This window comes from Lingula anatina, chromosome 7 (genome assembly GCF_051362555.1).
Source record: "Lingula anatina isolate TDL-2025a chromosome 7, LinAna3.0, whole genome shotgun sequence".
Classification (NCBI taxonomy): Eukaryota; Metazoa; Brachiopoda; class Lingulata; order Lingulida; family Lingulidae; genus Lingula; species Lingula anatina.
In genome coordinates this window covers 3,471,414-3,483,941 of record NC_141773.1, presented here as the reverse complement: position 1 = coordinate 3,483,941, position 12,528 = coordinate 3,471,414, and the positions used below count along the sequence as shown (strand labels likewise).

The 12,528-nt window shown below is 36.7% G+C and overlaps 1 protein-coding gene across 1 annotated transcript; it reads left to right on the top strand.

Moving 5' to 3' along the window:
* The first annotated feature begins 1,939 nt into the window (after positions 1–1,939).
* LOC147760627 (uncharacterized) lies at positions 1,940–11,860 on the top strand. The gene is made up of 4 exons (XM_087017078.1): positions 1,940–2,453; positions 9,935–10,025; positions 10,524–10,584; positions 10,911–11,860. The coding sequence occupies exons 1-4, from the start codon at positions 1,940–1,942 to the stop codon at positions 11,463–11,465; spliced, it is 1,221 nt and encodes a 406-aa protein (XP_086873204.1). The 3' UTR covers positions 11,466–11,860.
* Positions 11,861–12,528: the final 668 nt, after the last annotated feature.

Below are 12,528 nucleotides of genomic sequence, written 5' to 3'. Positions count from 1 at the left end.
TTGGACATTTGTAAATAAAATAATCCAGTGCTATGAAGGGTTTACTTTTTTTGAGCCGCGCACGCCAACGGCAGCGCTGTGCCTGACCTATCCGCTCACAGTTTTACTTTTTATAGCAATAAAATACAATTTTTAAAAATCATATCTAGCAAAAATACTGCATTTAGCACTGTAGCATTCGAACCCTCGTACAAGGGTATAGCTGTGTTTAAGCCAGCGGAATTAGCACGGAACAGCAGGAGCTTAGTTGTTAGGTCTTATATCAAATGCAAACTTTCTACATGTGCCTTGGATTCTAGGATAATCCCCCCCCCCCCCAATTTTCCCCGGACAATTCCTCCCCCAAAGAATATATATTTATATACCGGTACAAATATAAAGTAAAGAGTACAAAGTTCAACACATTTCATCCATTACATTTATATTTTCAGTGTGATAATACAATTTCATCATTAAACAAATTATTTTATAACAAATTCCTTTTTTATTGAGTACAAGTAGAGAAAGTATAATAATAAGTATAATAATAATAATAATAATAATTACTACATTTAAAATTATCACTTATCAATAAAACACATAAAAAAGGGTATTACATATAAAAATTTTCAAACCCTCTCTTTGTTGTTATATTAGAAGTCGTGAAAGTTCTTGAATTCTTTGAATTCTTGGTAACCCCGTGTAACTTAACAGCCTTTAGTTTCTTTTTCCATAACTTCATGTTTAAAGTCTTTTCTTTCTTTTTAGGTCCCTACTCTTCAATTTTTTCTTCGGATCTTCATAATGTTTTTTTATTTCGTGCATTGTTTTCCCCTGAGTTCTATTTGCCGATACTTCGTTAGATCCGTTGATTAACTAAGCATTCCTCTTTTTTATTTAAGCGTCGTTGATCTCCTAACATTATAGGTTTTCTTCCCGCCTTCGAAATGTTCGGCGCAAACGCGGTGCCCTGCTTTTGATCCAAACCTGCTATATTTTCCTTTCTTTCTGCCATATTTTTCATTCTAACGGGTTTTTTGGGAACTTACTAAAACTCATGTGTCGATCTCGCTAACTGTTATTGTAGCAGCGGGACACAAAGTACGTAAACCCAGGCATGATTTTCAACACCGCTATAAGTGTTTCGACATAGCAAGGACTCACTTTCCCACAATGCAATTTCCAACGATGAAAAGATGAAAAGAGTCAATATACAAACCAGATTAATGCATTGATTGTGTATTTGGCCAAATAGTGCGTGTCATGAAAGACTCAATAAGGGGGCCAAAGAAAAAACGCACTAACACGTTTTTGGATGTAAATGTCGGATAAACATATGTTTGATATGCAGTGTGTGTGTGTATGTGTGTGTGTGTGTGTGTGTGTGTGTGTAAATAAAAAGGCGAAACAGACAGATGTTAAATAGACCTCCATTTACTAAGTTCACCATGAATCTGAACGGCAAGCAGACTGTGTTAAGAGTTCTAGCGGAAATTGAGAGGGCTAAATTTAATCACCCCAACGCAAGTGCCGCAATTGTTTTAGACTGTTGGTATCTGTATCTGAGATAAAGGAGAGTTTTCTTACTTATTTTTCATATTTAATATTGAATGGACTGAAATTTGTGGATGTCGCAATAGACTCGTTTTAGACAAGTACTCGTTTTACACTGGGGCTTTTTTCAAAGATGGCTGATGCGATCAATTGATTATAATATCATTAAAGCATATTGCTCGTGTATATATATATATATATATTTATATATTACAGAACGGCGGCGTTGGAAACGCAACAAGATGTAGGGACGATATCCCCTGTAGTGTTGCCCACTAGTACAACCCAAAACTGTATTCGGACGCGACGGCACTTCCTTGTTCTTCGCTTGACAATAGGAGTTGAAAACCTCGTTGGCAGGACACCCTACACAAGAAGATTGAACTCCCAAACCAGTATCTGAGATATGGCGGCCAGTTTGAGTGTAGAGCCTTACATGTATGACGTTTACTTGTTGGGCTATGATCGTGCACTGGCGACAGGAAACGCAGGCGAGGAAGCTATAAGAAAAAATATTGACTTTGCGTGTGCCCTCGCAAAATATTTCGAAACAAAATGTAACCTGAAAGTGTTCTTTGACTGCAATGACGTGAACCCTGGACAGAGTGTTTTTGACGCACGTTTTGATGTTTTAGAAAAGTCGAAGTTTTTTGTACCAGTCATATGCCCGGCTTTCATCCAAGACTGCTGGAGCAAATGTATTGCTGACAGTGCCTTATTAGATCGGTTGGGAAGTGACCAGTTCATACCCGTATGTGCCCTCGGCGTTACCGTTCAAGATATTAACGACAAGATGAAGAAATATAGAGTTATAAAATGCCTTTACTTTGAAGCTGCCGCAGTCCTACCAGAAGATGACCCAGAAGCGCTGGATAAGTTGCGGAGAGCGCTGACTGCGGGTGTTGCACAGCCGGTACAAGGTCGGTAGTAGAAAAAGAGAGTTTGATTCTCTCTCTCTCTCTCTCGATATATTATAAACAAGACCTTCACCAAGGCAGCAAAGTCTCCATCCAATGCCGTTTCAACCCTAAAATTTCGATCACCACCAAAAACTAATCATCTGTACCTTGGCCCACTTCTGACAGTTCCTGAAAATTTCATCAAAATCGGTCCATAACTTTTTGAGTTATGTTGATGACAGACGGACAAACAAACAGGGGTGAAAACATAACCTCCTTGGCGGAGGTAATTTAATTTAATGTAATGTAATACATTGATACAAGAAAATATGAAGAAAAACAACTTGCTGAATGAATAAATAGATCATTGGACAAATATGTAAATTCAGAAAACTCAGATCACTGATAATAGCCGTGATCGCAAAGTTGTTTGTAAACTCTTTTGTATGGACTTCATCCGACTTTTATTATAATTATTATAATTATTATTATTATTGTTAATACCGTGGATTTCAAATGAGTCATGGGCTGAGTCGAGTTGTGTTACAGTACACACACTGGACAAAAGAAGTGTCACCCCCTAACTCAGAGTAATAAAAGTAGGCAGATCTTGGGTAATTATAATGCCTGGTCTACTTATAATGTGACTAATGAGTTTAAAACCGCTGTACCATGGGATTGTATTGTTGGTCTTGTAAATGTACAGCAAATGTTTTTCCTGTCTTCGTCCAATATGGCAAGATACAGGCAATTATCTAACGGTTATAGGTGCAAGTTATTAACCTGAAGAGGCGGAATATAAGCAATGTCAGTATATTGATACAATTGAATTGTTTAGTCAGAACCGTGCAGAGGGTCTGGTCTCGGTATAGAAACACTGGATCAAGAGACAAATTACCTCTGATGGGTCGTCCAAGAAAATCTACTGGCCGTGAAGACCGACGACTGATTTTGATGTCCAGGTTGTCAAAGTTCGACACTGCTTGTCAGTTGACAACACAGTGGAAAAATTTCACACATAAGAATGTGTCTGTGAAAATTGCTAGGCGTCGGTTACATGCTCATAGTAGCAGGGTAGCAAGACTGAAACCTCTTATATCGTTAGAAAAGTGGCAACGTAGAGTGAACTATGGCCAACAGGATCTGGAACTGGACAGCCCATGACAATTGGTCCTATATATTTTTTTCTGATGAGTGTCGCTTTGGTCTGACCTCTGTTGACAGACGGGTACGATGCTGGCGAACTGCTGGTAAAGCATTTGAACCACATGTACTGAATTTTCGAACCCGGAGCAGCATATTCATCATGGTGTGGGGCTGCATCAGCATCCATGGCGTGGGCGAATTGATTGTGGTTGATGAAAACATGAATCACTAGAAATATATCGATGTTTTGGAGTCAGACTTGCTACCATCTATTACTAACATGTTTGGTGACACGAATTATCCATTTGTTCACCAGGATGACAATGCTCCTTGTCACAGGCCCAGAGCAGTTGATGATTGGTTTGACCAACAGGGCATTCGCAGGGTGATGTGGCCCGCCCAGAGTCCGGAAGCAAACATAATAGAAAATGTGTGGAATGATATGTCAAAACTTTTGACAAATGCCCGTCTAACCAGCAGAGAAACTCTGTTATATTCAGTGTTTCATGCTTGGGCCAGCATAAGCCCTGAACGCAACAGACAATTATATGAATCCTTGCCTCGTAGACTGGCACCTATATTATTAGGTCACGTGGCTATGCCAATAAGTACTAATTTTGGACTTGAAACTGCATATTTTGGTAGAATGTATATTTTGTTCTCATTTTGTGATTTTTTGTGAAATTTGATGTTAATAAAATGATACCAGGAGCATATCATTCCACAGTCATTTATCTCCCCCATAGTATTGGCTCAGTAGGGGTGACACTTCTTTTGTCCAGTGTGTGTACGTTGACAAAGAAACCAACGGGGCTTTTTTTATATATAATATTGACCCTTTTGTAGGCTATAGATTTTTTCCAAGCGAGCGGCGTTTTTGTTATTGTCAATACAAATTAGTCATAGGCTGAGTCGAGTTCAGCACGTTGACAAAGAAACCAACAGTGGGTCTTTCCCGTTTTATATATAATATTATTTTCCAGATATTATATCAGAATACCTTGCAACGTAAAAGTGATCAATTAAAAAATGTAAATGACCATGGATCCATGGTGTTTACAGACCAAAGTTTAATTTTTTTTTCTGGAAAAGTGACCGACGGTGTTCCCATCTTTAGTAGTGGATAATGAATCTGCTTCAACATTCAAAGTTAGTCGATTGCATGATTTTTAAGTGTTTTTTTTGGGGGGTGGGGGTGGGGGGAGGGTCGTAGGGTAGCTAACTATGAAGGTCCACGATGTCCGATGGCAAGCAGATTTTAGAATAATTGCGCTAGCCACCGTTTTGGTTGTAGAATGGAATTTATAAGATTTCTCTGTGTTGCTTACAATGTACATGTATGCATTGTGGGCTTTTTAATTTGATATGAAGAGCTGTTATCTCTTTAATAAAAAATATTATAAAACAAAACATCCTTATCCTTATGCATATAACCGTCATCGCGAAAAAACTAGGTTACTTAGTGGACGGGGGTGGGGTGTAATCAAGCGCCATATTTACATTTGTTCTTGACTTAAAGATTGGAATAATCTGAGGTCACCATTCGCTCCCCATATTGCTTGTATACACACTTAGTTGCTTTTCTGTTGTTTTAGTCAATACAGAGGGTTTCAAATGTCTGATAGGCTGTTTATTTGTTGTCAGTTATTTGTTGGTCACCCAAACCCAATATAGAGGTGCATTTCACATGTTGAAGTGTCAAAAAATAAAAATGAATGAATTCAAAATTGTATTCAATATTTCAAAACATATATGTGTATAGAACAAAAATCCACGACTGTCTCAACTGAAATTCAATTTTTAATTTTTACCATATCTTTAACATTAAGCAAAGAGCCCTATATGGTAACGTATGTTCCAAAAAACGTACGGTAACGTATGTTCTTGCCACTTAATTTTCATTTTTATGCCGCGTTCCGATATGTTTTTTAGTGGTTCAGTCATGGTAAATTAGACATGACGTAAGGACGTTTTTAAAAATATTTAAAATGTATCTCAAGGGGCTTTGCGTCAAAGCTTATACTAGGTAACGTATGTTCCCTAGAAAAATTGTCAAAATGTTTAATTTTGTTCAAGTACTTGTGTGCAAGAGATACAATGTTTTCTTTTGCTGACCGAACAATATATTGTGGTTCCATGATAGTTTGACATTTCTGATATAATCTTTGGATCATGAAGGGAAACATGATTACTAAATGCTTATTTTACTGTCGGTAGGGTGAATTTTCCCCATTTTTTAATATTCTGTGACAAGCAAACTTAAGTCGCAAAAAAACAATTAACTGGTCTATACAGAAGATTATTATAATTTTTAGCAACGTTATACATGTAGGAGATAAATCAATGCACAAAACCAGTGATGACTGAATTTTCAAAGTCAGTAGAAGGCTTCACAGTTGGACGTTTTGTATTTGTAACAGTAACGTATGTTCCTTTTTGGGGTTAAACGATGAATTATTTTTAATTATTCATGGTTCCAGGAGAGTGAAACTTTTATACAAGCTTCTTCATGTGGGACCCTAAAATAATCAAACACAGTTAGCAATCTGTGCAGTAAATATTTTTAATAACATGCTTGTGACATCAATTACACCTCTATATTGGGTTTGGGTGTGGTACGTTGTTAAGGAAACCAGCCGCCGGAATACCGCGTTTTCTTTCTTTTTGCTCTTTTTTTAATATTTATTTTATTTTTTACACATTTTCAGTGGCTTTTCTATCCCATGAAACTGAATTACTTGGTGGTATTTCAATGTCCATGTTACCTGTAGTACATAATGTAAGAAGATAAGAGTGATTATGCTGTTACAAAGCATTATGTACCCGGAAACAGTACACTAAAATTGGTCAAAATATTATTTGGCGCACTCTTTTCTGTGTACTGAACATTTGTCAGCTTTGCTGCCTTGTTTCCTCTATGGTATCTGTATATTTCTCAGCTCTGCTGTCTAGTTTTTAAGTAGAATTTAGAATGTGAGTTGAATTTGGTCACAACTTTTGACGAACTTTTAAGGGATAAAAAAATATTTTTGAGCTGTGCTGGCTGTTGTTTATAATAATATTTATTGGTAATCAGTGTACCTAAATTTGTCATATTATCTTAGGTTTGAACCACCTAAAGAAAGGTGTATGCAGTCAAAAAGTACATTGTTTTTAGTTTAATATGCAAGTTTTTGCACACATGACATGGTTTGTAGACAAGTGCTATTTATTAAAGATTAATTAATTCAGATGCAAATATGAACTGATACTGGAACGCAGATAAATTTGTGAAATTTAATTTTTGGCTGAAATTGAAGAGTGCTCCAAGTTTTAAAAGAGAATTTAGTGTTCACTGGCTAACTGTCTAAAGTATGAAATAAAATAATCACCACATTAAAATAAAAACTAACCATTTTGGCCACATTCATGTATTTTTGCATTGCTTTAATCAATGTTGGGTGTAACAATATTGACATATTTTCATTGCTGGCACTTTGCTTTAGATGTTAATGTTATACAAGTTGCTCAAATGTTAAAATAAAGCAATATCAATCGATAAAAATATTTCTTTCATTTTTTCTTCTAATGAATTTTACCCGTTTACATGTGGCTTTCTCTGCACTATATTTTTAAAGACTGACAAATGCAATCATTGATTATTGGAATAAAGCATATTGTACTGTATAACAAATTGGCGGCGTTGGTTGGAAACGCAACAACATATAAACATATTCCCTGTATTGTTGTCCACACGACGGCACTTCAGTTTTCTCCGCTTGACAGTAAGGGGCCAAAATATATATAGGTTTACACACTGGCAGAGGTCGGAAAGCTCGTTGTTAGGACACTGTACACAAGAAGATTGAACTCACAAATCAATAGTCCTATCTGAGATATGGCGGCAAGTTGCAGATCGGAGCAGAGGAAATATGACGTTTTATTGTTGAGCTGTGATAGAACAATGTTAACAGGAAACGCAGACGAGGAAGCTATAACGAGAAGTGAAAAATTTACGGAAGCGCTCTTGGAATATTTGGAAAAAGAATGTAAACTTAAAGTATTCTATCCCCGCAGAGACGTGAACCCTGGGCAAAGAGTTTTTGAGGCACTTTTTAATGCTTTAAAAGAGTCAAAGTTTATTGTACCAGTCATGTGCCCGGCTTTCATCCAAGACTGCTGGAGCGAACATATTGCTGAAAGTGCCTTTCTAGATCGGTTGGGACGTCCCCAGTTCATACCCGTATGTGCTCTTGGCGTTACCGTACAAGATACTTTTAACAAGATGGAGAAATATAGAGCTATAAGACGCCTTTACTTTAATGCTAATGAAGTCCTTCCTAAAGATCAAAAAGCACTGGGTGATCTGCGGAGAGCGCTGACTGCGAGTGTTTCACAGCCGGAACAAGGTCGGTAGCACAAAATAGATGATTCGATCTTATCTATCTCTCTCTCCCTCTCCCTCGATGTATTATAATTTTTTTAGATGTATTTATTCTCCCAGAAAGAAAATGTTGTTACAAATTACATAAATTGTTCTCTCGCTCACTCACTCACTCCTCATTCATTCGTCTTCTTTCTGAAACAAGTGTATTAATGATGTCCATTTTTGTTTAACTTTTCTTTCTCACCTTTACTAATGTACCTGAATTTTTCTACTTCAATATACCACCTTATCATTTTTTCCAATTCATTAAAATTTAACTTAGTTTCTTTATTTCTTTTCCTATATATATAATATTTTACAATTAGTATTATTTGATGTAAATGTATTATAAATTGATATATGAAAATATAAAGAATGACAAATGGAATAATTAACAAATGGATCATTGGACAAATATATAAATATAGCATAAATTAATATAGTTTAAATACAAAATAGGTATGTTACTCAGGTTACAGCTAATGATCGTGATCGCAAAATTGTTTGTAGACCCTATTGTATAGACTTCATCCGAGGGCTTTTTTTTGTTATTGTCAATACAGGGGGTATCAAATGAGTCATGGGGTTTGTCGAGTTGTGTTTGTACGTTGACAAAGAAAACGACGGCGGGTCTATACGGGGCTTTTTTATATAATGTTATTTTTCCGTTATAAATATAGCCCTCTAGTAGCTATATCAGAATACCTTGCAACGTATAAGTGGTCAATTTAAACAAATGTACAATAACGCAAAATTTTAAAATCACAAAATGAGAATAAGATTAATAAAAGTGTTTATTGGTGGAGTGGGTTGGGCCTGCCTTATTCACATTTCTTCTTGACTTAAAGGTTTGAAATTAAAAGTTAAAACCTGGGACGCAATGGGATCTTTCTGCCTAACATCCTACGATTTGAGCTCACTACGCAGTCCCCTTATTCATACGTGCCCCATGTTTATAACACCCTGGCTGGGCCCATTCTTTAGTTCGTCTTTGCATTGTTAACAGCATAACGGGCAAGTTAAATGACCAAGTTAATTGGCCAAGTTGCCGGTTTGTTTGTATAGCATGTGCAGGGGATGTCTGATAGGCTGTTTATTTGTTGTCAGTTATTTGTTGGTACGTTGTTAAGGAAACCAGCCGCCGGAATACCGCGTTTTCTTTCTTTTTGCTATCTATATACAGACACATGTAATCCTGATTGGTGTGTCCTCGCTGTCGCTGTCGCTATCCGACACATGACCTTCGCCCCATAACTTCCAAACCGTATTTTTGTTTTACTTGAAATTTGCTGAGTGGCTTTCATTGGTAAAGAGGCAGGTCACTTTCGAAGATCGGCACGATCTGTTTTCATTTACGGCAATAATTCGTTTTTTTCACATTTTGGTGACGTTCGCCCCACAACTTCTAAACCTTATTTTTGTTTTGCTTTAAAGTTACTGAGTGGCTTTGTTTGGTAAATAATGAGGTTGCTTTCAAAAATCAGCATTATCGGTTATCAAACTATATTTTCGTTTTACTTTAAATTTACTTCGTGGCTTTATTTGATTAAAAGGCAGCTTGCTTTCAAAAATCGGCATGATAGGTTTACGTTTACGGTAATTAATCTTTTTTTTTTTTATATTTATTTTATTTTACACATTTTCAGTGGCTTTTCTATCCCATGAAACTGAATTACTTGGTAGTATTTCAATGTCCATGTTACCTGTAGTACATAATGTAAGAAGATAAGAGTATACTGTTTTAAAGCATTATGTACCCGGAAACAGTGCACTAAAATTGGTCAAAATATTATTTGGCGCACTCTTTTCTGTGTACTGAACATTTGTCAGCTTTGCTCCCTTGTTTCCTCTATGGTATCTGTATATTTCTCAGCTCTGCTGTCTAGTTTTTAAGTAGAATTTAGAATGTGAGTTGAATTTGGTCCCTTAAATATTGTTAATATATTTGCAGATGACGGGAATAACGAAGGACCAGGCGATGAAAGCAATGGAGAATTAAGTCGACCAAAGGAAGAGTCAGTTCCGCCATGCGACGGCGTCACGTATGTTAATATCTTAACCATAATGCATTGTACTCCTCTCCGAGTGGTTTCCATGATTGAGAGCTGAATGAGGTGTAAATTTAATCATAATTATATATGGAATAATATGATTATCAGATTATTCCATATATATATATAAAATTATATATAAAATAATCTGATAGTCAGAAGCATACCGAGAGGCAGATACACAGGGCTACAGGGAGCCCCCTCGTCCTCCTGCTTCGTTTTGTGAATTTTTAAATTTAAGTTTTATGTCTTTTATTATAATGGGTTTTCTTTAAAAATGGGTTGTATACTGAAGTAAGATTTTATTTAACTTAAAACCTAATGAGAAATACCAAACTTTACCTATTTCGACCCCTCCCATTTTCTAAATAAGAGAGAGAGAGAGAGAGAGAGAGAGAGGGAGAGAGAGAACTAAAAAGGAATTGATAAAATTGTTGTTATTTCAGCTTATTTCAAATTTCATATATTTTCATTTTCTTAATTTTTCAGGGGTGGCCAACCTCCCCCTCTTCTCCAGACACAGTCTGACGGCTTGGAATGCCAGCAAGAGGTATACATATCTAATTTTATGAACAATAGTTACTTCAGGTTTAATTACGTGATATACTACTCCGAATATCTGCAATGACAAAAAATATATACCACAATCGAAAGTTGCACGACAAATCAACGTTTTGGTTAAATTGCATGTTCTCACATGTAAATGATTTGTTTTTCATATTTGTTTTGCTCTTGATCTAATAGGAGACCTAAATGTGTATCATCCAAATACACTTGAATAACAGATGTCGTCATTTCAACATGTGCATTCTAAAACATATTATTTGTAATATAACAAATTAAATTAAATTATTTCTTTATTCCTTTCAAAACAAGGGAATGAAGACACTAGAACCTCGGGATGGAGTACGTCAGACAAGGGTCGAAAGCTCATATGGACCGCACTTCAACGACGATGTAAGGCACCAAACTGTGGAAGGACAACCTCAACCAGGTCCGAGTTCTCCCGGGGATAATCCGAGTCAGGATTTACCACCACGACCACTTGTGCATGTTGGCACCGGCCGTGACTCCGTTACAGCGCGACTGGAGCCATTAAATCAGAATTTCAGTGAGGGAAATGCGGCCGCTCCTGAAGACCGTGGTTCTTCCTCACCCCCTGTGGACTGGTACAGCCCCGTCTCACCTATGTCCAAAACACAGTCGAAAGTTTTTCAGGGCCCAAACCGTGAAGACAGGGATTGCGAAGCCATGGGCGAAGACACAGCCGAAGAGAGACAGGGCCAAGACGCTGTGGAGGATGCAAGCAGCGAGAATTCTGTGCGAGGTTGGATGGGTTCACTGTCATCTTTTCTTAGAGATGTTGCCCCAGTCTTCTGGATGTGTATTTTGTGTACAGAAAACTCGACACCACAGCTGTTCTCAGCTTAAAACAATGCTAAGAATGGCCATTGATAAGACTGACTAATGCAAAGACCGGCTAATGTTGAGTCTGGCTAATGCAAAGACTGACTAATGCTAGGTCTGGCTAATGCACAGACTGACTAATGGCACAATGTAAGGTTAATACTCGTGTACATTCCAGTAATTTAAGTGTAGACTGAGACCCATCAAATCTAATGTGTTGTGATCAAGTTTCTTCATAAAGAAACTTTGGCAAAAGTTTAAGAGAACTTTGATGTCCATCCAAATATTTCACCAGGATGAAGTAAGAGATGGCAGTTCATTAATGAACTGTTTATGGGCCTCAAACGGCGCATAAAATATCTTTTTTAAATACGACGTTCTGATATGTAAATTATGTGATGATATTAGACCTTGTTGAAGCCATAATAGAATGTAGATTGTAACAATAATAATTATAATAATAATAAAAATAAAAATAATTTGCAAAGGTAAATAGAACGTACCGTATTGTATGAAGTCGAGAAATGCATGACCTGTATTACTTAAAGCATTTTATTTAAACCAAAAACTCAGCGTTATTGTTATGTGAGGATATTCTGTTTATTGCTTACTGGGTATTTATGGCATAGCACTATCATACTAAAATCAAGTTTACGTAGTTTTTTTATCGACAAATACCCAGTATATATAATTGTTTTGATTTGGGGCAATGAATGTGTAATCACCGACCAAAATCACTGCTGATACCAGTACCCACAAAGTTGTTTGTAATTCTAAATGGCCTAAAAAGATTATAGGCCTACCAAAGTTAGTGAAACATTTTATATGGCCTCGTCTAGAAGTGGAGAAAAATGCAGCAACAGTTATAGTCGAGACCTACTGTAGATGTAGATAGTCTGGAAGAATTCACAATCTTTGGCAAAGGAAATCTTTACAATCTTTGGCAAAGGTGACAATTAAAACTGAAAGAAATCACCTCACTCACCCTGGTAGATGTTATGTAAACCTAATGTAGTACACTGTTAATAAGGACAGTTAACTAGTTATATAGGACACAGGACGGTAAATGTATTGGTTTTGCCTTTTA